The sequence below is a fragment of the Bombus vancouverensis genome, chromosome 5 (genome assembly GCF_051014615.1).
Source record: "Bombus vancouverensis nearcticus chromosome 5, iyBomVanc1_principal, whole genome shotgun sequence".
NCBI lineage: Eukaryota > Metazoa > Arthropoda > Insecta > Hymenoptera > Apidae > Bombus > Bombus vancouverensis.
This window is the reverse complement of record NC_134915.1, coordinates 10,815,776-10,842,888: the sequence shown is the minus strand read 5'-3', so window position 1 is coordinate 10,842,888 and position 27,113 is coordinate 10,815,776. Positions and strand designations below refer to the sequence as shown.

Here is a 27,113-nt window from a genome sequence, read left to right as displayed (position 1 = left end):
TTAAACACATAGATATAGGTTTAATAATATAAATAATATAAGTTTGTACATAATTTCTTCATAAAAACATTAGTACTTTTTTTTTACATTGTAATATAATTTTTATTAATTATTGTACAATTTAATTTTTAGGGGAAACTAATTTGATGCATGTTGCTTAAAATAATTCAAAATAAAATTGGGTAGTTTATAGTTGAACCAAATGAACATCTTATTACAATTACATATACTGTGCACTTTTATATTAAATTTTACTTTTTAATTTAAATGCTGTCTTTAATGGAGTGAAATTAAATTTGACATCATATTATCATGATGACCTGATTTCAATGAATACTGAAATAAAAGAAAAATAGAAATTAACTATTTCTTTTTAAAAAATAACCTATTTGAGATATAATCTAAAAAGTTATTTGTCATAAAAGTCACGAGATAGATGTCAAATTGTTAGAAACTTCTCATGATGTATAATCTAATTCAATAAATAATTTTAATTATCCAATCATCAATTTTTCTATTGTAAAATGATAAAGCATCTAACGTAGATACTTATAACGCAGGACTAATGCAATAAGACTACAAAATACATATTTGCATAACACGTACATACAAATATAGGTACATATTTACAAGATGAAGATGAAATATTATACAGCAAAGAATGTAGCACTTATGTAGCAATATAAATTTATATATATATACTACATGTTCATATATGTATACATGTATTAAATGAGACAATCAGCTGTTATATTAGTAGGTTTGAAACACGTGTTCTTTTTGTCTTCGACAGATATCATTAAACGTAATTGAACAAAGAAGAGAGACATGTGGATATGTCACGAGTTAACTATCCATTTTTAGAGATATATGTGTGGAATTGAAGCAAAGGTTGATAGTTAGAAAGTAGTCGCTTCGAAACGTGATTAGTGATTAATATTCATATGTAAATGAAAAGCGTATGCTCCACAATCCATGATAATAAGTGAATCAATTGAGCGTTCGTTTGCATTCGTCTATACATTAATCTAACTTGTTGTAGCAGTACATTGTTTGGTATATGAGAGAGGACATGAATAAATTCAACAAACACTTGCGATGACGTAGGACAAACATTTTTTGAGCCTACAGTGATGAATTTAGCCTGTTTGTAATATTCTCAAGTGACATGCGTGTGCGCAAATTTTTAAAAGGAAGTAGCACGCGCAAAATCCTGTGTTCTACTATCTTTTATTTTTGATATATCGAAAATGTTCATTTAAAATCCGATAATAAAAGCATAATTTAGTAGTTCAGTTATTCATTGAATAGAGTAAGTAACATTTCTTGTTCTTTATGTATTTTTGAGAAGGTAAATCATTTTATATCCATAAAATATTTTTAAATACCTTTTTGGCAAGATGAAATTGGAATGTTTAAAAAGAATGTCACAATGCTTTTTTTTTATAACAAGTATTTTCCAATATAAATATAAATGATATAAATGCGATTTATTTGTTTTTGACAAAAGTTTAATGATGTGATAGGGAACATATGTATTATCTTTAACAACAAAATATATATTTAAAATTATATATTATCATTTCTTAGGTTTGTAACATTATTATTGAAGTCAGCTAACGTTAAAAAGATTGTGAGAAATTAATATTTATATTTATACTAAATTTATAATTGTAAAAAGAGAGTGTACTTCATTGTTTTATGCAAATTTTATATGACTTTTAATGGAGTGGTGTAGGAAATTACTTCACAAAAGGTATTATATAAAAGTACATTAAAATTCTGAAATATTTAATTACTTTGATATATTGATATATTAATATTTTATTTTGGCAGAAATATTATTTCTGTGGATGATGAGTTGGAAACTGTTGATGAAAGGAAAGAGCGATGGAGAAGCATCTATGCAATTTATTTTACTATGTTTCTTATGTCGCTTGGATTCAGTATTATACTCACAGGAGTATGGCCATATCTTGATAAAGTAAGTATGATAAAGATATAATAAAAATGAACTTTGGTATGTAAAATATTATTATGGATTAATGTTGTAGTTGGATAAAGATGCTGGTAAAGAGTTCATGGGATATGTAGTTGCAGCAAATCCTTTGGGACAAATGTTATTCTCTCCTTTAGTAGGATGGTGGGGAGATAGAAGGGGATCTATAAGACTTCCACTTTTATCAACATTAGCTCTATTTACATTTGCATCAGGATTATATAGTGTCCTTGAGATTGTACCAGGTGATCAAAAAATGTACATGATAGCTGCTAGATTCTTGGTTGGAGTTAGCTCTGGTTAGCAGTTTATTTAATTTTAATATCACCAGTTAAAAAAGAATTGTTGATATTTGTTTATATAATATGATGTTTTTAGCTAATATCGCAGTAGCTCGATCTTATCTCTCAGCAGCTACAAAATTTGTAGAAAGAACACATGCTGTTTCAATGGTGTCTCTAGCTCAGGTAATGTGATTTAACATTTCCTCATATGTGTTAATAGAATTTTATATACAGCTTGTTTTAAAATGTGTTAGGTGTTAGGATTTGTAGTAGGTCCTGGTTTGCAAGCTGCAGTTACACCTCTTGGAGAAAAGGGCGTATATTTTATAAATGTACCTATTAATATGTATACTATGACTGGTTGGATAAATGTTATAATGGGAATCCTTAATTTTGCTTTATTCCTTCCATGGAATTTCACAGAACATCGAATTGCTATTCGCGAGGCAATGAGAAATGAAGGAAAACAAACTGGTAAATGTATTTAAATTAAATAATACTCTAATTAAATAGATATGTTAATATTTTATTGAAACATTCATCTATTAATTACAGAAGAAGAAACCCTGAAGTCTATAAAACCAGACATTCTGGCAGCAGTGACATTAATATGTGCTTTTTTTGTTTTAGTATTTAATTTTGTCCTCCTTGAAACGTAAGTACAATTTCAAAATATAAAATCTTTTTATGTCATATTTTATACTCTTATTTCTTTATAGACTTGGTACTTCTTTAACTATGGATCAATTTGCATGGTCGAAAACGGAATCTCTATATTATATGGGTCTACTAATGAGTATTGGGGCTATTATGTCATGTATCACATTTGTTATGATCGAACCTTTATGCAAAAGGTATCAATTTTTTGTCGGGATATGTTGCAGGAAAATGACTCCTTATTTATTTCTTAAATATTTTCAGATTTAATGAACGTAAGGTAATGTTGTGGGGTGGATTTTTGTTTATGGTAATAGGAAGAATTTTATATATTCCATGGGGGCCAGACCCTCCGAAAATTGCTGATTACGGACGTATGTACAGAAATAAACAGAGCATCTCATTTATATTCTATATAATATTTAAATCTAGAGACATTAAAATTATTTTATTTTATAGCATTTAACAACATTACAAAAGATGCCGATGGTATAGACATCGTAGGATGTCCACATACTCAAGAATGGTGTACCTATACACCGCAACTTACCGTCACACAGTTTTTCATTGGGTACGGATTCACTACTATAGGATATCCATTAGGTGTCACTTTAATACAAACTATCTTCAGTAAAGTATTAGGACCTCGTCCTCAAGGAGTTTGGATGGGATTTATGACAGGTGCTGGATGTGCTTCTCGTGTGTTAGGTCCAATATTTGTTAGTGTAATTTATACTCGTTTTGGAACATATCATACGTTTGGTGTTACTGGTTTAACATTGATAATATGTATGATATGGTTACAAATTGTAAACGAACGGTTGGTTCCGCCAAAAGTAATAATTCCATCAAAAGACGCGGAAATTCCATTAGTTCACTTCAAATCTAATGATGCTCAAGGATCAAATGATTCACATAAAAATAACAAAAATGAGGGATGTGATAAAGTGTAGTGAGTACTACACTCTAAGTTCGATTTTATTTTTTTCGAGCTTATATACATAACATATGGCTGCCATTAAGAGTTTAATATAAATGCAATTATGATATTACGAAATGCAAGTATATTTTTTATGGATATTTACAGGTTTTTTAAAATACATATTTTATATACATAAATATGTAGGTAACAATGAAAGAATATAACCAGGGTCGTGTAATTTTTAGAATAATATAATGTAAGTAATGAACTTGTTCAGTTTTAGAGTCAATCTTATAAAGTAAAATTACAAAATGAAAATGATATATAATACAATATGATAAAAAAAAAAAGAATTCTACAACACTTATTACGATTTTATGATATGATTCAATACATGAAAATTATACAAGTATACACACGCAAGTATATTTTTTATGGAAAAATTTGTTTAAAAATATTGTGTATAGTTTTTAAATTTATATGAATATACCTATCATAATAACATAGAAAGACTGATATTTAGCTCAATTTATATAAAAATAAGGGTGCAATTAAATTTAACAGTTACAAATGTTTTTCACAGAATAATCTGGATTTGTAAGTACTTACCATAAATAATTGAATGATGTTTTGTACTACAGTTGAATAAACTCAGTGAGTATTATGAATGAAAAAAGTTGGATAAGGTTACAAATTAAAAAAAAATTATAAATTTTTGCATTAAAATAATTGTAGTTAGTGAAGTACGTTTTACTCAAATGTATATATATTTGCTAAAATAATTATATAAAACGACGTGTGCAATAAAGGATGCGCCTAAAGCAATATGTGTTTGTATTTGAAGAAATGATCTTTGCATCAATTACTATTTTATAAAAATGAATATAAAAAACTAATTAAAATCTTAAGAATCGTGCAGATTTATTTGTATATCTTATTGATGGTAAAAATTATTTAATTATGGTCGCGAAAATTCAGTGTCTTACAACTGGTTGATACAAGTATTATAAAAATCAAAAATGAATTTCTAAGAAAAGTTAAAAACATTACTATAAATACATACATTTTGCAAACACTTTTATACACTTTGCACGAATGCATGTTTTTATAGTAGTCAAACTATTTTAAGTTATAAAAAAAGCATTAACACATACCCTTAGAATTATGTGATAGAAATGCTTGATGGTTCATAGTATAAATAACACTTATAAATATAATTAGTCTTTTTTCTTTGGCTTCTTGGGATTACGTGATCGCGACTTAGCTTTACAAAGGGGACAGATTGGTGCATTTCTATGAATTTGTTGGTGACATGATAAACATGATTTCATAGGGGGTGGTTGTTGCCTAAAAGCAAAGACACAAAACATAAAAGCTAATATACTACTATATATAGTATATTTTAATGTATCGTAACATATAGAGCACTTTTGTTATTTGTCACTGTCAATAAAATTTTTATAAAGTTAAATATATTGGATACAACTAACTTAGTTGGCTAATGTGACCTATGTATTATATAGAAATATAATATAAAATTGCGATATACCAGTGGTACCTGAATGTTGGAGCAGGTGGGCCTGGGGCTGGTGGCAATGGTCTTGGTTCTGGCTTACTTGGACCTTGAAGAGGTTGAGGAGCAAGGAAAGGTGTGGAACCACCTGGGTGACCAGGATGGTGCAGAGTAAGAGGGGGTAATAAATCTTCTCCCCTTACTTCGACCCTCCATTCTGCTTTTTGCATTGGACGGTCAAAGTAGCTATGAACAAACAATCTTTGTTATAATAATTATAATAGTTTAATAATTCAATTCAAGACAGCTTATATTTATTTTACATTTCAACTTACTCTGGTGAAATGAGATCAGATTCTGTTTCATATAATTCTGGTAACCTTTCCAATCCTAAAAATTCCCTACGCATACGATCAATATCATGTTTTAGAGGTTGATAATCGTTATTATGGATTAATTTTGCTGTCTCTCTTGCTTTATTTCTAGCTTCTTCTGCTTGTTTAATAACAGCTTCCATCTACCATAGTTACATAAATAATTACACCTATAATCTAGAACCAAGATATTAGATCTATGTTTCATCATACCGCATTTATATCCGCATGTATTTGACGTAATTCTTCGACATGTGCCATTTTTTCTTGCATAAGAAGATCCATTTCTTGTTTATACTCCAGCAAACATTTTTCTTCTTGTTCAGTTTGTTCTACTTCTTGCAAGATTCTTTGCTTCATCTTTTCCAATTGGAGTGTTTTCGACCTAACAAAGTACACAAAATATTTAGAAGTTTTGTTTTAGAAAAAAATAAATTGAATCGTATTACAGTTCACTATAGTGACGTTGCACAAAGGCACGTTAAACTTTTCGGATTGTTTAAAACATTTCATCGTCTTTAAAGAAAGACTTTGTATATGCAAATTCGTATATGTACTTGATGTCTTTCAATGCTTCCAGTTTTGCGAAAATGACCGTAGTTTCGGTGGCTGACATTGTTAAATGTTTCCCGATACTTTTGTTTAGACAAGCCTGTCAAACGAAAGATAGCTTGTTTATCAAATAAATGCAGCGAGTTCAGAAGCCAAATTCCTTTTGTCAAGGCATTACGGGCGAGATATTTAAAATATAATTATAGGAATCTTATATGCACAGAACTTTCATTGAGAAACGAACGAAATCGTCGGACTTGCAATTATGTATTTTCCAGAATTAACTAATATCATTGACATTCAACACAATGAATATAATTCATACCATAAATTACAATGACAGGCATCTCTTGATAGATCAGAAACAACAAATTCTAAGATGCAGTCGAATGCGCGCGCCATATAGCGCTATATCGACGAACTAAAAAAGAGCGGTTCATTTTGAAACAAAGTATCATGTCAGATAGATAGATCCAAGAACGCTTCTCTGTAATCTGATAAGGATAACTTATGGAAATCGTATATGAAAGTATGTCTAAGTTTAAGATACGTACGATGATTAAAAATTATCAACTATGATCGTATTTTGATAAATTAATTTTACTCCAAGTGTTATACTTGAGATAATCTCTATTGCTGATTAGAATCAATATTCGATTAAAAATGTATCGCAAATGTATTCTCGTAATATTTACAGATAAACGCGTTTTAGCTATATGACTGTATAAAAACTCAAGCAAAACCGAATCGATAACTCCATCAAACTTTGCGATCGCGACATAATTCTATTTACGATTTTAATAAAGTTTTTCTGCGAATCAAAATTGCGTAATAACGTTCGATACTTCTTACGAGCTAGCAGAGGAACTAGACTATTAGCATCTCAAATATATAATCTATATTATATTTACACAAATGTCCACTATATCTCCTATGCTGAAATTACATATCGAGCATTACATATACCTACTACATGTCGCGTATTTTTCTGAAAAGTTTTTTTCATGACGGTTCATCGGGGAAACGCGACGGAATCGCTACGGAATAGTCAGAACTCAGTATCGTTTAAGCGCGATCGGAGGTGTAGCAATCGTTTATCAGTTGCATCTGGAACGCAGTCTATTAAGTTAGTGTCTTCTGTTATCTCTGATGATTTTACAAAATTTTGAAGATGATACTACACGGCCATGATCAGTACTCCGTAATGATACAGAGTAAATAAAGAAGTGCTACTTTTCTTTTCTTTGACGTATCAGTGAAAGAAATGGTGTTAAAAAAAAAAAAAAAAAAAAAGAAAGGGAAACGACGAAAGCAAACGTATGACCTCATTTAAGAAATCATGGAGATATACGCGGTAGTCCAATCAGTCTCATAGAACGTGTCTCATATTCCTAGGAGTATCAAGAATCGTTGATCTAACTTTTATAATAATCTAGATAAGAAAGTGTGACATTAGAGTGAGAAAAATGCCGCGGTTTCTGGCCACGAAGGCCTCGCGTCTCTCTCCCGACTTTTCGTCACATTCGTCGGCCACTGTGCACCAGTCCACCTCCTACTTAGTACTGGGTACAAACCTCTGCCGCCACTGTACGACTAAGCAACGACAAACTTTCGAGTGTCTCTGAAGCTTCGCGAGTTGCGAGAATATAGGACAAAAGAGAGTGCCGCGCGAGAGAGGCGTCAAGTCGAGCGGTTTCGACAATTTTCTCGTCGCGCGTCCGCGGAGGGGAAAATATTTTTCCGCTTTAACAGCAGCCACTCTTTTCACGACTCGAGTACATTAGACGAGTTTCGACGTGACAGGATCATGGGGTCCAGGATGGGCTCAAGAATGTAAGTAATTCATAGGGACGCGTGTTTCATGTTTATTTACGAGCATTTATCCTTCTCCTTGGTCATTCGTTGATCGTAGCGCGTTGTTTCACGCGCAACAAGCATGAGAGGCCAGCGATCGACTGGTTGTTACTCGTGTGAATGATCGTGCGCGAAACGACGCTCCACGGTTTGATTTTGTATTCGATTCTTATTTTTCTTCTTTCGCTGGTGGTTACAATTTTTCTCGTATTTATAGACAGGTCTCTTACGTCACACTGGAACAGTCGTATCTGGAGATACGGAGAAATTTTTAGTCATGAATCGTCTAAAGATAATACGGTCGTTACACTTTGCGACTTACACTCGGAATGGATCAACATACAGCACGCGCATATTTATTAACCTCGCATACGAGGACGACTCGCGGCTGAAGTTTTATGTTGTCTTGTCGATTTTCTTGTTTGCGATACACCATCATCGACCAGAGTGTTTAATTAAGCATTTTGATAATTTCGCGGAGCAAACAGAATGAAGCGGTGTCGCACGTCCTACCGTGGTTGATAATTTCCTCAAAAAAGAAAAAAGAAAAAGGAAAAGAAACATCATTGCGATGATTATCGCGAACTACGATCCGCGATGACCTCTTGCAAATGATTCGTTACATCCGACGAATGTGCTGTGCTAAATTAATAATTACAGCGCGTCTTTGTTGCGTGTATTTGACGCAAGGATAAATAGGAAAATATGTTGAGAAACTAATTCTTACACAAGTCATTCATATGCTACTTTAAACAATTTCCGTATATAATTAGTATAAAGGGCAAACAAACTATTCCCAATTTATTTATCACAAAAAGATAATAAATTCGAAGGTAAATATTAAGAAGGTATATTTATCATCGTCATTCTTCTATTCATAGAACCAATCAACATTTCGTAAACACGGCTTCTGAGCAACTTGTATCTTCAAACATAATTTATTTCATATTAACGAATATTTGAGTTTCATGTTGTCACATGCTCTTGCCATATTCTTATCACGATATCTACATGTAGGTACTTTCTTATGGTACTTTCCTTGAAATACGGTTAGTAGTAGTAGCAAATGAGCAAATAAAAAAATAAGAGCGGATTGTATGTCAGCCGTAAAAAGAACCTTCGCGGTAGCAATAAGCTGGTACGTTTTTGGAAATCGTTTAAGGTTTTCTTTAAGCGTTAGGCCAGACTCTGATCCGATGCAAAATTAGTCAGACTTCCACAAGGTAACCCGGCGTACTTGAGCGTTTTGTTTCGTGATTTACATTTTTTTAAACGCACCGATTTTTCTTTTTCCGACGTTCGATTATCGTCGCACAACGTAACGGAGGTCGCTTGTACAGACCAGAGTTCGTCAACCATCCGGTTGAACACACTGAAATTGAATGGAAATTACTCGGGGCTGCCGCGACGCACGGCCTGGGCTCATTTACCTTGCCATTATGCTTCGCTGACTAATTCGCGCGGGGAATCATTAGTGTCGCGTCGAAACCGACCTTCGAAATGTTTGCAGAATTTAACTCCTATTTACGGGAACGCTTAGAAGCGGCGCGATTCTCGTAATCAATGCCAATTCACGCGGCCAATTTATGCTCTCCTTTTCTCACCTTTTTTTCAAATCTTTTCGTTTCATTTATCTTGAGATCGAACAAGATGATTCGACGTGCAGCTCGGAAGATTTAAAACTCGGAGGTACAAGCGTTAAATAGCGTTATTTGTACGAGCAAATAATTTTTTCCTTCGCGAAGTTTTTGTAACGCGTGATTTCTCGAACATGAATAATTATGCGACCCCGTTTTTCCTTCGTTTGTTTTATTGTACAACCTGTAGATAAGATTTTTCTGTCAGTTGGAGATATTTAATGACGAACATAGTCCACGATAATGCATCGTATGATCGAGGAAAAAAATTGTTGACGAGTAACGAGTGCGTGATATATTTTTCAGTGAAGATTTGGCGATAACTCGGTGCGAATCTTTGAGAACGTAAACCATGGATTACCACAGGTTTTCATAATTTTCAAATGTTCGGTGTTCGTGTAAAACTGATTTCTAAAGGAAGCGAAAATTATCTTCTGTAGAGGTTTTAAAGGTCGAGATAGATTTATTTGTTAAAGATTCATCGGAGGTTTCCTTAACGAGCGACTATCGGCAGGGAATATTATTTGCATTAACGAGATCATGCAAAATCTTGAACAAACAAATTTTAAACAAATCCTAAGCAATCGTCATTCGTTCGATGAATGCAGCCTTTCTTCAACGGTTAAGATAAACGACCATTATCATAAATTTTATTTTTCTTTTATCCTCGTCGATGCAGCTTCCCCTTTCGTCTGCTTTTTAACTAGGACAACTAGGTCATGGAACGTTATTTAATTTGATAAACTGCAGTAGTTCGCAAATATTTGTACAGTGAACAATTATCGATCTTCTTACGCTTTCCTTTCCATTGTAATCTTTCTTCTCTTATTTGTCTTTTATTATCGTTGAAAGCTGTTGATCGAAAATATTTAATCGAAAATACTTATCGGCTAAATAATTGATATAAATATGACGTTGTATGGAAGAAATTTCTGGTAACGGTATTCGATATTGTTTTGATTACGAGAAAAACATTTTATCGATATTTTGACGAATCCTTAATGAGATGCGAACTTTTAATTCGAGCCGATAAACCATGTTTTTTATATCTTGTTTCTTGACTATCGTGTCGTTATAAATAATTCAAATTTCCTAGTTTACATTCCCTCGAGTAAAGAAATCTCGTAACGTTATTCGCATTACGAGATATTTAATACTTTCTGCGATTCTTTATACCGGATTCATCCTTCAGTCACGAGATCCATGGATTAATTTCAAACGCTCTGATTTGAGAATCGTCTGAACGTAATCGTATGTCGATATCAACGATACAATCAGAATGATATATGTAGTAGATTATACCTATCCAATTGAATCATAGTAGAATCGCGCATCGAGAGAGACATGAACACTAATAACAAAATCCACTGAGAAATACGTAAATTAATTTGAAACTTGCTGCGCATTTTCCGTCTTCTGTAATTTTCATAGTCGCCAATATGACGGCGTTCATTACTGCATTCACAGCTGTTTTACGATTCTCAGGTTCGTCTTATCGGAAAAGCACACTCGATACAATTTCGTTATACCGATACGAGCTCTATCTCTCTAGGAACCAAAATTGTCAACTTTGTTTCTTGAACTTTTCAAAAATTTCAGCCTCAAGTTTCTTAAGTTTCACTTTCGCACAAATACACGCCACGTCGAACAAGTCTAGCGCTATATACGAACGAGCTCTAGTTCCCTAGAAGTGAAAGTAATCAGCCCCATTTCCTGAAAATGTTTAAATTTCCATATCAAAATCTACGCAATTAGCGTTCAATTTCGCAGAGATCAAATGATTTAGCTCGGACTTGGAGAGCATTAGTTTGCCTTCTGCGTGGCTCATGGTCGTAATTACTCCTATAATTTCGTAGCAAAAATTCAACTACCACAGGTACAATTTCGTCTAATCCGTCATTATTCCGTGTTCCGTTCATCCGGTCGGAACATGGTGGATAAAATGCGGAATCGGGCTAGACAGATCGCGAGAGAGCAGCGAAAACGAGCCACCGATATCGGTTTTCAATTTTGTTCGACGATCGGACGACGGGGAAAACCGATTTTTCCATAGACCCGTTGCATATAACGGTCGATGTAACAATAAACCGTCGCACGTTAGTTGCAACTAAGCTGTCGCATCCGCTCTAAGCCGGCGTAAACCAGTTTTATTTGATTTTTCTCCGGTTGTTTTCGATGAACTGAATAAGACAAAAATACGTACACATGGGCAAGCGAATGCGAACGCGAGCGCGTGTGCTCGTTCGTTCTCTCTTATCTATCGCGTTATCTGTCGGTGTGTCGACCGCGGGAAATCGTGCGCACGGTTTTCTCCGCCCATGTGGATCTAGCGCTGCTCGACCAAGCAAAAACCTGTCACTTTTCAACGCAACGGTGGCAGCGTAAACAAAATAATAGCGCACGCGGGACGTTTAATCCGGGGATTTCCCTAGTCTGGAGCTTCGATATTTCCAGGAGCGTGTTTCCTGGAGCGAGAAAGTGACAGTTTTCGCCACGGGGCTGGCGTTTTTCCGAGGAAACGATGATTCCATCGTTTAGAGCGTTTAGACCATTTTAAGATTGTGTTTTTGGTAACTGCGATCACTTTCGTTTACATATTTCCTTAGCAGGGTGACGATTAAGATCTTCTTTAGATTCTTTCTGACTCAATCGTGTTCCTCCAGCGTTAAAAGATTTTTTAAGATTGAGATTTATGCGAAACGATCGTTGTTGATACACATATTTGTTTGTTTCAATTCTATGATAAGATATTTTTTAAAACGTTAGAAGAAAAAACATTTCGAAGTTTAGATTTTAGCAAATTACAGGTTTCGAAAAAATTGCAACGTAATTGCCATTTAATGGTGGCCAGAAGCTCAAGGAGCGACATAATGCCTTTCGTTAAGCACCGTGCAATTGTCAAATACGGTCGACCGTCACATACTTTACGCATACTAGCGTCGAACCGCGAAATTTTAGTAATTAACTGATAATTACTGAACCGTGAGGAAGCTATATTGTTCCAATATTTTACCTAACATAATCATTCGGTGGAAATACAATTTCAGCGTTGTAAATGTCTCTTAAGCGTTGTTCGTCGCACATTAATCACAACGCACTGCAGGCTATGGAGATTTATAATTAGTTTTCTGTCCTTTTTGTCAAACGACTCCAAGCAAAGTGAATTTACGCGATATTCTATTCATCTATCATTCCTTCCATTCTAACATCAGAATTTATCGCGACTCGACAAAGTTGCTCAATATTCGTTAAATCAAAGCTATACTGTCGGCTATAAATAATTAGAACATCCATTCTTTACGTTTATTGAAGAACTTTCACTTTACTTTATTTTTATTATTTTACTTTATTTTATATTATAAGATACATACGTTGCAAATGAAATAACTGATAAAATACTTAGAGAATAAAAACAGTTCAATAGTATCGCAAATAGCGTTCAATTTATGCTAGATATCGATAGGTGTCCTAATACTTATGATCCTAAGTATATTCTTTCATTTCGACGATCTTTTTTGGACATTTTATCACTTCTCAAACATTTTTATCGCCAGTCTAGTCGAACCAGCAAGCTTCTCGTGCAGTAAGTTTTCGAAATAGTCATCGGATTATTTTATGGTGTATGCAATTCACGTGAAAGCTACGTGGTACCTGGCCAGCGATAGAGCGAGTGACCTACCGATCGGAAAGGCTAGAACTTTAAGAAGGACCGATTTCCCCTCTCCTTCTGTTTCACTTCTCCCACTGTCCTCACGGGTGATCATTGGGAACAGAACAGAGTCGTGGGCATACGTTTACCTTCAAAGACAGTTGCTGCAGCAACAAGGCGGTCGTGGTCGCTAGACCGATATAGTGTTCTTGGCACGCATCAATCCGTGATTTTTTTCACTTAACGGTGTTCTTCGTGTCGTGAAGTTAACGAGTCACAAGCAATCGGCGGACACGCAGACAATGGTGTAGGCGTGTTCGCGAAAGAAAACGAAAAGCAGCTGGACACTTGTTTTCACACGTGTTACATACTTTGTTTCGAGCGACAACACGTTGCGGATAGAAACGTGAATTGGTTCTAATTGTGAGTGTAGTTCCTCTCAATCTGTTAAATAGGAAAGAGTTAATTCGTTGCTTGGATTAGCAATTTTTTGAACATAGTAATTTCTTTATATTTTGTTTGCATGTCATCATTTTACTTGGTAATAAGTTACAGCGTAATAGTTCAACACAATTGAAATTCATAAAATTTGCAGTCCACGGATTTTTCCAACTATACATGATTTTTTGGTTCGTATAGCAAGAGTTCGTTTAATCAGAGTTTATTAATGATTAATTAAAATCTTGTTTGACTATATACCGTTCATATAAATGGAGTTCTACCGTGTATTATATTAAAATTTACGCTGACTAAAACCAACTTAATGGAACTTAATTTGCATTTATTAATATCTGATTCTGCGAATATAGAATTATCTGGTTAAAGGATGATTCAGTTAGCAAGTTACAAGCATGTTATATTAAATATAGTAAAATATTGCAAATAGGTTTGGTCCAACGAATATTGATATTTTTATCGGTTCACATTAGATCTCGAAGCGTATCATATTTTCTTCGTCCACTGTTAATCCTGGGAACTTTTGTGTTCTCATAGAACAAGAATCACCAGAATGAATGGAACGATCTAAGATACGCGATCGTAATTACACGAGTACATGGAATTCGATCTGAGGTCGTTTGTCTCTTGATCGAGATAGGTTCTTGATTTAGAGTACCATCGAATGGGTGCAATTATTCTTTTCGTTCAGATGGTAGCTGGAAATTGTTCCGTGTTCGTTGAAGACTTAGGTCCAATTGCACGTCAAGTTAAGAAGAATAGCGATCAGATGAAAGCGTTTAAGTTGATGATTACAATTGATAGTATAACAAGAGTGCGTTTCAAGGTAGACGATATACCCGATATTGTTTGTTTGTTCCTCTTGTTGCGTTTATTTAGTTCCGCCTCGTTTCAGTTGATCGAATCGCGATATTGTAATTGACGAGTCGAGTTAGACTTTAATTCAGTTGACTGGGCGACCTATCCGGATCATCAGCTATTGAGCAGAAAATTTTCGTTCAGTGAAAATTTTAATTGTAAGAACCGTTCGAGATACGAGTAAAACAGTGGTAAGAAGAATTTCATACAATTGCTATGTTTTAGATAATGTAGGATTTCTTTCGACGTGATTTTTAGCGATGTTTTTAATCCTCGTATCGAGGCTCGATTAAATTTAATCTAAAATTAATCAAACGATAAATGTAAATTTTCAGTAAAACTGTTTCTAATTTTAACGCATTATGTACTTCTCGCAATAATGTGTTTCTGTTACCAATAGTCAACAGATCTTTTTCACACAGCTCGATGAATATCCAGTCATGCATGAGCTAATAATTTCTTTAAGGCTTTTAAAAACTTCATTACGTTTTCGAGTAACTTTTTTTCCCTAACCATGTGCAACAGAACTAGTTATAAAACCAGCTGCTAATCAGCCGAGTCGTTAAAACTGGTCGGAGCGTAAAGTGAAGAAGGAAAAATTCGAGGACGTAGAAAAGATATAGCAGCCGTAGTAATGCGATACGAACCGCGCACATTGGCGTCTTTATTGAAGAATTAGGATTCTTTATGACAGGTCGTTTATATCGTTAAATATATGTTAATCCCACCGAGTGTCTGAATGAGTAGCAGGCATCGTGGAATTACGCGCGAAGGACAAATGACCTGGATCCATCTGCGATCCAATCTTTACGGTCAATTCAACGAATGTCGCTGCGTCTTCTCCTTGGATTCGCGTTTAGGTAGTTCGTCACGCGTGCAACAATGCCGCATAATATCCCGTATCTCTGCGAGCTATCGTGTGACGAATTTTTTGCATGACGTAAAACTCGAAACATGGAAGAACGTCACAGGCGAACGCTATTATCCTCCTTAGTTAAGACGTTCCAGCATTTTTCTTTTTTTCAAGATCTGTGGAAATACCTTCGTCGAATATTTCGCTTTTTAAATAGGCTTACAAAACAATGATTGGTTATATGTATTTTAAATTGAATGAAAAAGAATCGCACAAAGGAAATGATAAAATTTCAGAAGGACATTTTAGTTAAGAAGGGCAAAGTGTAATTCAGGAAACGAGGAATCTTGGGACGATTAACAAATGTAAAAGATACAGTTTCAAGTTCTGCCGTTCGTTCGTTGTTCCAAATCCTCCGCGTGTGACATCACCCTGTAATAATCACAATTTATCTATCCGGGAACTCGCGATCGAAATGAAAAAAAGGAAGAGAAGACCGAAGAAAAATTACATAGTAGTTACATGTCGGCGATAAATAACAATAAACCGATGATTTACGAAGACAATGCGGAACGTGCTCATTTTCTGTGGTATGCCCAGCTTCCACGTTTATATTTATCGAACGAGATTGAAGAGCAACGACGGATCGTTTCCTCCTTAAAACGTTAAATCGGCATCGTGTAGTTGGTTACGGGAGGATCGTCAAGGAGACGGCTCGCCACGAACTGCATATAAATACAGAGTATCGAGACGTGCAATAGTTTCAGACGCGCTCTTTCGTATTAGAAAGTCAATGGTATGAAAGACCGTCGCTAAACGATGATCATACCGATGGCTCTGATGTCCGACTAGTCTATCAAGATTCCTCTTTTCTTATACAGACCATTTTATAGTCTACTTATACAATGAAATCCTTGAAAAGATTGAAATCGTTTCGATAAAAACGAATGGGAGCGTGCAGTTCCGGTTAGAAATCGGTCAGCTAGGGTCCGAGAGCATGGCTCCATGACGCGCTGATTTTCATGTATATATGTATGGGACGATGTGAACGCCTCTGTTTGCACTGGTTTTTCCTTTGTCTCTCTTTTAGTGTCCACTCGCTTCGATTCGCGCCAGTAGAAAATCGGGATTCGCCGCGAGCAGTTGGTTGCGATCGCGCGTCGAGTTCGTGCGAACACGCGGGCAGCTCGTTTCCCTTTTATCGGGCGTTTATCGGCTGGACCTTGTGTCAACGATTACGTTTTCATCCAACTCCATCCAACTTCTCTGTCAACAGTTAGTTTTACATCGACGATTTTGCTTTTACGTCGATTACGACAATCTGAAACAGCGATGATAACTCGCGGATACGAACCATCGTGTGTCTTGCACGCGTCGTTCGTTTCTCCGCCGCGTTAAGACTAATCGGATGACAGACGACAGGCGTGAAAGTCCCGTTCGCGACTGGTTTCTTTGTGTCTTTTTGTCTTTTTACGTTCTTTCCCTTTGCAGAGCGTCTGTAGAAGCACCTTAGTGCGATCTCGTTGCTTTTATGTAATGTTCGCGTTGAATTGCGTCGTTTCCGCGCGTTTTTTTTTCGAGCAGCCGATGATCGAACAGCAATTTGATCTTCGAAGCAGGGTCAATGGAGGAGCGTTTCCCACGGATCAGGCATAATTCTCGAATCTCTGTATGTTTGCAGCCTGAGAGGCGACGAGGAGGACAGTATGAAGCTCTTTTCCTCGCAGAACGGCGAATCCTCGACGCCCAAAGATGGGACAGGTAATCGCTTGTTTTGTTAATATTATATGTATGTATAGTATGTAGGTTTATGTCTTAGATCTGAATCGGTAGTTATCTCCACGATATGATGCCGATTTGCCTGTGCATGACAAATTTTGCTAGCATGCGGAATTTATTTGTTGAAATATAATGCAGGCAACGAAAATAAAATCGTATATTTTGCGTTCGAAGAAAAGGAAATTGAAGAGACTAGAGGAAAAGTAGTACAATACATATTTACATAATTTCTCGTAGGCGATGTATAAGTATATTATGTTACAAATGCAGTACTCCTAATAGAAAACAGATATCTGGTATACAACATATGCCTAAATGCATACGTTATACGACGCGTTAAGAAGTTAGTGGAAAAATCTGTATGCTTGTAGGCAGCAAAACAGGTTATTGTATTTTCGCATAAGAATTTTGAAATTCATGAAGAAATAAAATTCTATATAAATGTAAATCGTATATATTTAGAAAAAAATATAGTTCTTTTCTATTGATTTCTTTAATTAAAAATGTAAATATGGCAGTACTCTACATTCGAATGATCTAGTTACAATAGTGATTTCATTCTTAACACTTTCATCTCCTCGTATGTCTGCCTTATTGAATAGCAAAGAATATTAAAAAATTTATTTTTGCATGTCGTAGATCGTAGATAGGTCATGGCATTATATAATTACCACGTCGATTAGTCGCGTGCCCATTTGCAACCCACCGGCGCGATTTGCTTGACGCATCTATTCGTCTTGATTAGACGTAACTCGAGTTAATCGTTTACTATTGTTTGTCGCCTATTGCTGGAATTACAAAGAGATCTACGCGAAGACCGTGCTTGAAAGAAAATCAGTAAGCGGTTTGTATTGTTTAGTTACGCGACTCATTAACAACGCCGGCTAAATCAATTAGACACTCATTCTGGTCTAAGTTTGCGTTAACTGAATCACAACAATAACAATGTTCGTTTAGCCGACAAGAAAATAAGAGAGATACAAAAAAAGTTGATTTTAACGATGACGAATAAATCAATGGCTGCTAGACCACACCGCTGTGATTGCTTGACTAATAGCAATGAAACAAGACACTAGATATACAATTTAAAAGGAAATTATCATGATCGCGATTACGCGTATCAGAGGAGGCGGAGGATGTAAAATCACGTTTTCTTCGTCTTTTTTCCTTTCTTGTAAGCTCGCGGCAGAAATATCGCGTGTCAACGGCAGGTGCCGATTTTCACCGGAGAATCTGCTGGCTCTAGGGTTCAAGAGTTTCACGATCGACTCGATTTCCTCTTTTTTCCATGCTTTTCCTCCGAATGATAGAATTTTTAGAGACCAGACGAATCGAACGGTATCGTTTGATCATTTGGAAAACCGTGTTTTTCGCAGAGGGAAAGAGAGGATCGGACAGGAAGCAGGAAGTGGATCGCTTTGGATACTATCAAATGATCATGTTCGCGATAATCAGCCTGCCTCTGTTCTTGTCAGCAGGATTCACGCTTGCCTACGTATTCACAGCCGGCGAAGTTAAATACAGGTACGTTACTACGTGATGCAATCAGCGATTCGAGCAATGATTTTATTTTTTCTTTTCGTGTTTTTCATTTTTTTTTCTATCTCCGTGTAATTTATCGTGTGTATGAGCGCCTCCTTTGTTGTTCGAGCTACTCGGGGCTAGTCGCCTACAGCGAATCAGTGTCGTTTATGGCTCGTGCTCGGACGAATAAACTCTGGCGAGAAGGCTTGAATAATGCGCGCCGGTCAAGTGCAATCAACGAGGAGCACCTAATGCTCCGCGACTACATGAGTGATCGAACATTGAATTATGTAATCGATGCGACGGATAATCGATTACTTTATTAGCCATCCTGTTAACTTTTTCGCGGTAGACGAGCTTTAGACGCGTATAGCGACCACGTTTACGCAGCTAACTGTATTTTATTGAAGCAACTCACCGCGCTCTGTTAACAAATTTAACGTTATTTTAAGAGGAAATTTCTTCGAATAACGTTCTATAGACCTCTGCTGCTATACTTCGAATAATTATTAATAAATTTATAAAACGCAACATTGCTGAGATGGATCACTGAACCAGATTTACTTTAATGATTATTTATGTGTTGCGTTAACAGTACAGTTACGTCTTTCGTTCTTACAGTCGCTGAAAATTTTGAATTAAAGCAGGAACGAAGATCCGAAGCAGTTTCGTGATATTTTCACCAGACAATAAAAAATTATTGAAGGAGGTCAATTTCCCATATTAGGATTAATTATAAGATATATTTTACCACATTAAAGACTATCGGTTCTATCGTCGAAAACATTCCGGGATATTTATATAGAACAGAAAAATTCACCTACTCAAATAATTCCCGGAAAGATATCTCCTCCTTAACATTTCGATCTTCATTAAAAAATTCTCATCTTGATAAATGAATGATTATTCAAAAAATAGGTGCGCGGTATCAGAATGCGAGAATCCATTGAATACGAAGTTCGACGAGTCCTGGGTACCGGACTCTGTGCCGAACGTGTCGGAGATGTCCAAGTGCATCCGATACGTCGTTCAGAATCACACGGGGGCGTGCACAAATCAGACTTTCACTAACGCTACCCAGAAATGCGATTCGTGGATCTACGATCCATCGGAGAACACGGTGCTCAGCGAGGTAAATCCGACCGAGCCATCGACAGATCGCAGCTAATTACGGTTAGTTAGATGACTCACGTTTATCCTATCATTTTCTCGATACAGTGGGACCTCACCTGCGACAGCAATCGATGGAAACTCACGCTCGTGGGCACGATAAATAACGTTGGCCAATTCGTCGGACTGATCTTCGCTGGATATATATCGGACAAGTGAGAAACAATCATTAAAATTTGCGATTCCTACGACTCTCGGATTTTTTATGTCACAATCTCGTTTTCGTTTTAATGTTCCAAAGAAATCTTTGATACGAAATTGAAACTAGAAATCACGCGTATCAATAGCGATTTTTTCACATTGTCTTCAAATTTGGGAAATTTTCTAACGATAGAAAAATACGATTCGATTGGAAATTACCGAAAGAGTATATGTAGCAAAATTGATTAGAAGACCGTGGACGTTTAGGCAAATTATATTTATACAAATATAATTAAACAAATGAAGCCTAAGCAGAGAATTGTTTTACGTAATATAATACGATTACGAGTACTTTTGGACACTGTATGTATTTTTTAATGTTATATGTGTTCTATGTATTTTGGTATTTTCAAATTTCCATTAAACCTACAAAAGTCCGAAATCTATCAATTAGTTCTTGTCGGTTCGAATCTCAAGTCTAGATAATGGAATCTATTGGATTCGAACCGGATATCTAACGACGTTCGATCGAAGAAGAGGGTAGCAACACTTTAACTGAGATTCGGTCGAAATCAACAGGTCGTTAGTGTTCGCTTATCGAAATTATCTCACAAAACGTGGAAAAACGTGTGAGAGATAATTAAGATGCTTGATAACACAGAGAAATCGAACCGTGACGGATTTATCCTGAGGTCTATGAAGTTTTTCTCTAGACTATTTCCTGCAGTATGAACTCGACGATCTTCGAGGTTTTTAGAGCGTTTTATGACACGTGCTAGAGTGTCCCTGGAGAAGCGGAACTCCGGTATTCAGACAGACGACTTTCGCGAGTCTGTAGTTTGTAAATCCTAATTCGAAGTCGGGGAATACTTGAGATTGTCCAAAGGGGAAATTGTATTTAAATGAAATTGTACTTTGGGCGAACTTTGAAGATCTATGACAATGATTCGAACTTGCAGGTTGTTTTTCGAGATTCCCCTTTTTGAACGATCAAGGGACTCGTAACGAGAACCATTCTTGTCGAATTTTTTAATATTCGAGATAACAGCGTATTTTAATCGTTAGAAGAGAAATTCGTAAATGATCTATCGTCGCATAAAAATTGATTTTCTCTAGAAGAATAACTTTTGTCAAATCCGTTTTTCACCAGAATAATTCTTGCCAAGTTACCAAGGCTATTATTTTTAGTGAGACAGTTATGTATTTTGGACTAGCACAATCATTGCTTTCTTAAACGATGACTCACATATCGCCATAATTCAGTTTGATAATAGCCACGAAGAATAAAAATACTGATGTTCTAACTATTCCACTGTTTGTTATTCTGATTTCATAAAGAGAGTACATTGTCCATCGTACTATTCCAGCTTGCGCAACTTCGTGATTATATCGATATAGCTCGTCTTAGTAATTGCGTGATATGATAAATATTTTATTTCAAAAATAGAAATCTATCGAAAGAAAGCAGAAGACGTTGAAGTATTTTCTTCTTTTTCTGAAAAAATATGAAAATTGACAAGGATAGTTTTCGATATGAACCTTCTCACTCCTCTCGTTCCTATCAAAAACCTTCTGGAATTACATCGAGAATATAATTCGTTGAAGCTTTTATGGGAATCATCGACAAATAGGGAAGCGCTGTCTAGTCGCCAAATCCTCAACGTCCGCTTATATTTCGTTTTGCTACTTTCAGATACGGAAGACGCACGATACTGACACTCACCACATTCCTAAGCGGAATCAGCGGCCTGATACATTCCTTCTCCGTGAATTATTGGATGTTTCTCGTGTTCGAATTTATCGACGCGACTGTCGCGGCCGGTATCTACAGCGCTGGATTTATTTTAGGTGAGTTAATAACGAGGCAAAGTAAGGGAAGATGTTCGACGTGAATAATGCTGATATAAATAACGGCCATGTTTCACATGCCACTGGCCACTCGATGCAGGAACCCTTCGATATCGAAAAACGTAACTGAAGGTAACCATTGCTGTTCTCCAGTTTACCATTGCCACGCTTATAATTTCACCGATATTTCATTTATACGTAAATACAATATCCATACAGTGTATATATTATAATGCACGTTTCAATAATGCCAGCTCCAATAATTCGTCAGAAAAGTCTTTCAATCACCTATCACGATTTATCAGATCAAGCGACTCTGATCTCTTACGGATCTCAGAATCAGTGTTAGCAATACACATCGATTATCATTTATCATTTATCGATATAGATTTTTATTAACAAAAATATCGGTGGCTTTCTTTTACTTTTTTAATTTAATTTGTTCGCAGAGCAATATCGAACCTTGATCTACTAGTTGATAGCTTTCATCTCAATAAAAATGTAACCGATTGAAGCGGAGATTCACTGAGAACATAGTTAGATGCCTGTTCTTTTGAAGTATCTTTCTGACAAATTAAACATCTGAACAACGACGAATTTGAACTCTATGATAGCATAAGATTGTCAGAGAATGCATTCGTTGTAACCATAATCTAAATTGCTAGCGAATAACCGCAAGTTCACCATATGAGCAACGTTTGATTATTTTCAGGGATGGAAATGGCAGGAGTAAACGGTAGAGTGCTAGCCAGCACGATCATCTGCTGCATGTTCGCAGTGGGTGAGATGCTACTCGGTTTGATCGCGATGTGGCTTAGATCATGGCGGATGATCCTTCGAATGGTTTACGGTCCGGCATTGCTCGCCATCTTATTGCCCGTCCTGATCCCGGAATCAGTCAGGTAATTTCCTTTGGCGAATGTTTCATTTGCATTGTCCCGACGCCTTGTTAACGATCTCGAAATGAACTCCCTTAAACGCGTTCCACGACATCCGGCTAATTAACCGATGAACTTTTCACGTCACTGCGCCCTTGATTGGACCTCGGTACTCTCTAATTAATTAACACGGATCACGATACCGAGGGATCGTCGAGGATGTGTAGGCTGCTTTTAATCTTTGGTTCAAGCTGTAACCGTATTCTATCAGATTACTTTTCTCATCGTTCCTTTTTTTCTATCTACGCCATAGGTTATCGATAAAGCGTGTTCTATACAAAGATACTCTCAATCGTTTCCCCGTTTGAAAATTACTGTAGAAAAAAAAAAGAAAAAGAAAAACACACACAATGATGCCCATTTTCAAGGTGGTTATTGGCGAATGGAAAACACGAAAAGGTGGAAAGTATTTATCGGAGAATGGCGCGTATTAACGGACTACAAATCTCCGAGGAAGCCATCGGAGCGTTCAAAGAATTGAATATGGTGAAAACAGAAAAGGTAGGATTAATTTTCAAGGAAGTACAAAGGAAAATATTCGAGTTCGAAACGTTATCTGGCATCGTATTTTTCAGACGGAACAATTGGTACAAGCCGAAAAGAAGTCACCAGCGATGCAAGTTTTAAATAGTTCGGTGATGCTCACTCGGTTGCTGGCGTGCTCGTTTTGCTGGTTGACGAACACTTTCGTCTATTATGGATTATCGTTAAACTCGGTGGCTTTCGCCGGTGACAAATACGTTAATTTCATACTAGTGGCCATCGTCGAAATCCCGGCTTACTTTCTGACCTGGTTCCTGACCGATTACATTGGTCGTAAAGCTACCCTTTCCTCGTCTTTCTTACTGAGCGGAGTGTTCTGTCTGGCTATACAATTCGTACCGACAGGTAACCTGGATTTTCTTTGAAATTCCCTCTGCAATTTACAGCATTTTGCCTTACATCCCTTTTATATTACTTGTTTGAAAATGTTCGAGTGGTGACAGATTAATTTACAAAGGGAACGTCAAGTATCGATAGACAACGAATCCATTGCAGGTTCGCTGAGCTTTCTACCACTGATCTTGTACATGGGCGGGAAATGGTGTATTACGATGTCCTTCTCGACGATTTACATTTACACGACGGAGCTGTTCCCTACGAACTTGAGACACTCCCTTCTTGGAATTTGCAGCATGACTGGCCGCATGGGGTCAATATTGTCACCGCAAACTCCTCTTTTGGTGAGTCTACCACCGCAAGAATGTACATCGTAGAACGATACCGATACGAGCAGCTTGTTGCATGCTTGCGCTTTATTTTCGAACAATACGAGCGAAACAAAGATTCTGATTTATCGATATGTTAAGCTTGCGGATTAAGCAAGGCTTAAAGACCGGACAAAATAATTACAAAGGGCTTTGTGGCTTTTGCAGACGCGAAATTTTACATTGTAGCTATTTCTACACAATTGTGCATTTGTCCTTCGTTTCCGTGGATTAGTACAATTACATTAATATTATCACTATAAGATACGCTAATAAATTTTTTTACCCGACAGTAATAGATTTAATAACGAAACAGATAACATTTTTGCTCGAAGTAAATTGCGATAATAAAGTACAACTTAAGACTTGTCACATGTCAATTTAATAATATCATTAGTTGGTATAGCATGCAAGAGGACCAATTGCCTTTCGTGTAAAAGTATTTGTGCTCAAATAACAATCTATAAATTTTCGCGAAATGAATTTTTCACGGTAGAAATACATGCAATATATAGATATAATGTACTTCGTCTTCTCGCATTTTTACGTATCTTTTTATGATACAGGCACAAATAATGCCGGAGCTGCCGTTGATTCTGTTTGGATGCATGGCGTTATCCGCGGGGCTGCTGTCTCTATTCTTCCCGGAAACATTGGGAACCAAACTTCCGGACACGGTGTGGGAGGCGGAGAATATCGGTAAAGTGCAGCAGAAACAGGAACTGCAGGATTCGCCGTCTTAAGGGCGGTCGGAAGCAACGCGGCTCGTTATAAATCCCGAAAAGAACAAAACGCAAGAGACAAATGGAAGAGAGTAGGGACAAAGGAAACCAAAAAAGGAAAAAGTGTGAAAATCAACGAGACAGGGTTGAAACGAATAAAAAACGAAACCGAATCGAAAAAAAGAAGGAGAAGGTGGTGGTGAGAAACGTGCAGCAGCAATGACTTTCAGAAGTTTTTCTTCTCCTGGTGCGAAGAAAATCGGTCGTGACTATTCGATTCATGGCTTGAAAGCTCGCGAGTGAAACGCGCGACGAAATTCCTAAAACGAAGGGAGCTTAAACGCGCGCTGTTACACAGTACCCTCGTTTTCAATGCATTGAAATCAACAGAGTTCGCTTGTGATCAATTTGCCATAAAATTGACTGGTCGCGAAACGAGTTGACGAGTCGTTGATTATAGATGAAATAGTCAAGGGAGAAAGATAGTCTCCGGGGAGGATTGGCAACAATTTATCAGACCTAGTCGATAATTCGCCAGCTCGTTTGTTCCTTTTTCGCTTGCGCAACCGATAGATAAGGCGCGCGAGATCGTTCCACTCCCGTTCGTGCAATGTCCGTTTAATTTTTAACGTGCTTAATTATGCCTCGTTGCTGCCAGTTAAGGCTATCGTTCGACATGTTGGTGTATCTGTCGTCTAGACGTCTACATATGTACGATGAGTTTTATTAAATACACACGAATTATGCGTGCATTGTCCCATGATGCTTCTTCCATTTAGGAGAGAAAACATAAATATACTCAGGTATTTTCACAGTATTGCTGTATCATGTTCATAAACACGTATTAGTAATTACGTCAGGCTCTTGTCTGTATTTCTGAGTCAAGCATTTTAGAAATGTATATCGGCCATCGTCGTTGTATTTTAAGACGTGTAGAGCATCGTGCCATGATAGTGCATCGTTCAGAAGGACGAGATAATAGCGGTAATTTAATTTCATGTATAAATATATATATACATACATATGTATATGTGTGTGTATGTATATGTTTACGCGAGGATATTATTATTCTAAACGAGTATTCCGCCGGTGGATACTTACGTAGCCGTGTACAAACCGTAGTAGTACAATTGTTTCATGGAAATTATATAGGAGCACACGGTGGATAGGCCACGATGCTGTTTTAGAGAATTACGAAGAGCAATTGTATTACGAACGATGCTCGTGACGATGGGAATATTTTGTCACGTTATTTGCAATAGTTCTTATGATGCTGAATCTTTCGTGAGAGTATTATTAATTTCGTTGCCACGTAGTATTAACTGAAATATTAATGTAAATATCCTCGACCATGGTAGTTCCTCTCCAACGTGTTTTCATCAACGATAACTCATAACCTGTATATAGAATTGTTGATGTCGTTAGAAGATATTTCCATCGTGTCGCGAGTAGCGGAATTTAACGACGCTTCACAGGCAATCGTATTTGTTAAGACGGAGTTAAGAATATTCGTACATAGCAACGCATCATACGTGTACTAGACATTAATGTAACAAGTAAACGTAATTCTGATGATACATAAGCATTTACGAAATCCTTTGGTTGTCGTTGATTTTACCTTTGACGTTTGCAAGAGTTCCCTTGGCATACTTTGAAACAATAGCTTAGGAAACTTCTGCTTAAATACTAAAACGTAGCACGCTGCAGTGTCTGACTGACGTTTCATTCAAATTCAAACGATTTTCAGCACCTGGTTCTTCCAATTATAAATCATGCTACATTTTGTTTGTATCTTTACAATTCTGTTTATTTGGTGATTTTAGTAAATCCTACGTATTTGAAATATACGTAGAAGCTACAAGAGAAGATGAAAACATTAATTATTACTAAAAATATGACGAGAAGCATCTCAAATCGTATGGTAGTTACAGTTAAAAAAGACCCAATTTCTTTCTTGTCAAAAGCAAAATAGAACGACACGATCGATAAAGCCTAATAGAAGGAGCTTAATAACCACGAATACGTTAATCTTTGCATAATGTTTACGTTACTGAATATTCCATGTTGGCATGTGTCCCTCCACCCGAGTTTTTAAATGAAAGCACGCTGACATTATCTGTTCTCATTTGGAGAAAA

The 27,113-nt window shown here is 36.3% G+C and overlaps 3 protein-coding genes across 11 annotated transcripts; 2 read left to right on the top strand and 1 right to left on the bottom strand.

The window, feature by feature from the left end:
• The first annotated feature begins 725 nt into the window (after positions 1 to 725).
• Positions 726 to 4,689, top strand: Cln7 (CLN7/MFS domain-containing 8). The gene is made up of 10 exons (XM_033345013.2): positions 726 to 1,312; positions 1,591 to 1,756; positions 1,837 to 1,984; positions 2,055 to 2,298; positions 2,378 to 2,466; positions 2,538 to 2,757; positions 2,839 to 2,938; positions 3,003 to 3,137; positions 3,205 to 3,314; positions 3,400 to 4,689. The coding sequence occupies exons 2-10, from the start codon at positions 1,725 to 1,727 to the stop codon at positions 3,891 to 3,893; spliced, it is 1,572 nt and encodes a 523-aa protein (XP_033200904.1). The 5' UTR covers positions 726 to 1,312; positions 1,591 to 1,724; the 3' UTR covers positions 3,894 to 4,689.
• On the bottom strand, positions 4,607 to 8,899 carry LOC117163058 (zinc finger C4H2 domain-containing protein). 6 transcript variants are annotated; one of them, XM_076619005.1, is made up of 6 exons: positions 8,478 to 8,899; positions 8,175 to 8,406; positions 5,963 to 6,134; positions 5,711 to 5,892; positions 5,412 to 5,621; positions 4,607 to 5,209 (listed from the first exon to the last, which is right to left on the bottom strand). In XM_076619005.1, exons 2-6 carry the CDS (start codon positions 8,237 to 8,239, stop codon positions 5,080 to 5,082), a joined length of 759 nt encoding a protein of 252 aa, XP_076475120.1. In that variant the 5' UTR covers positions 8,240 to 8,406; positions 8,478 to 8,899; the 3' UTR covers positions 4,607 to 5,079. The 6 variants fall into 6 exon arrangements, with proteins under 6 accessions (XP_076475120.1, XP_076475118.1, XP_076475119.1 ...); XM_076619003.1 differs by lacking the exons at positions 8,175 to 8,406; positions 8,478 to 8,899 and adding an exon at positions 6,627 to 6,718; XM_076619004.1 differs by lacking the exons at positions 8,175 to 8,406; positions 8,478 to 8,899 and adding an exon at positions 6,627 to 6,718 and having other exon boundaries at positions 5,421 to 5,621.
• Positions 7,405 to 26,571, top strand: LOC117163022 (solute carrier family 22 member 21). Of its 4 annotated transcripts, none has more exons than XM_033344988.2 (11): positions 7,405 to 8,134; positions 17,290 to 17,369; positions 18,764 to 18,911; positions 19,830 to 20,043; positions 20,130 to 20,236; positions 21,916 to 22,070; positions 22,783 to 22,972; positions 23,377 to 23,509; positions 23,584 to 23,896; positions 24,047 to 24,231; positions 24,822 to 26,571. In XM_033344988.2, exons 1-11 carry the CDS (start codon positions 8,109 to 8,111, stop codon positions 24,996 to 24,998), a joined length of 1,728 nt encoding a protein of 575 aa, XP_033200879.2. In that variant the 5' UTR covers positions 7,405 to 8,108; the 3' UTR covers positions 24,999 to 26,571. The 4 variants fall into 4 exon arrangements, with proteins under 4 accessions (XP_033200879.2, XP_033200886.2, XP_033200891.2 ...); XM_033344995.2 differs by lacking the exon at positions 7,405 to 8,134 and adding an exon at positions 13,608 to 13,864; XM_033345000.2 differs by lacking the exon at positions 7,405 to 8,134 and adding an exon at positions 14,928 to 14,946.
• The last annotated feature ends 542 nt before the right edge of the window (positions 26,572 to 27,113 follow it).

Excerpts from the sequence above, each read along its gene's own strand:
- LOC117163058 (XM_076619003.1), bottom strand. The coding sequence starts at position 6,703 with ATGGCGCGCGCATTCGACTGCATCTTAGAATTTGTTGTTTCTGATCTA. Across the intron at positions 5,893-5,962 it reads TACATGCGGATATAAATGCG|ATGGAAGCTGTTATTAAACA; the intron begins GTATGATGAAAC and ends TAACTATGGTAG. Across the intron at positions 5,210-5,411 it reads CCAACATTCAGGTACCACTG|GCAACAACCACCCCCTATGA; the intron begins GTATATCGCAAT and ends CTTTGCTTTTAG.
- Cln7 (XM_033345013.2), top strand. The coding sequence starts at position 1,725 with ATGGAGTGGTGTAGGAAATTACTTCACAAAAG. Across the intron at positions 2,758-2,838 it reads AAATGAAGGAAAACAAACTG|AAGAAGAAACCCTGAAGTCT; the intron begins GTAAATGTATTT and ends TATTAATTACAG. Across the intron at positions 3,138-3,204 it reads ATCGAACCTTTATGCAAAAG|ATTTAATGAACGTAAGGTAA; the intron begins GTATCAATTTTT and ends AAATATTTTCAG.
- LOC117163022 (XM_033344988.2), top strand. The coding sequence starts at position 8,109 with ATGGGGTCCAGGATGGGCTCAAGAAT. Across the intron at positions 18,912-19,829 it reads GCCGGCGAAGTTAAATACAG|GTGCGCGGTATCAGAATGCG; the intron begins GTACGTTACTAC and ends TTCAAAAAATAG. Across the intron at positions 23,510-23,583 it reads ATATGGTGAAAACAGAAAAG|ACGGAACAATTGGTACAAGC; the intron begins GTAGGATTAATT and ends CGTATTTTTCAG.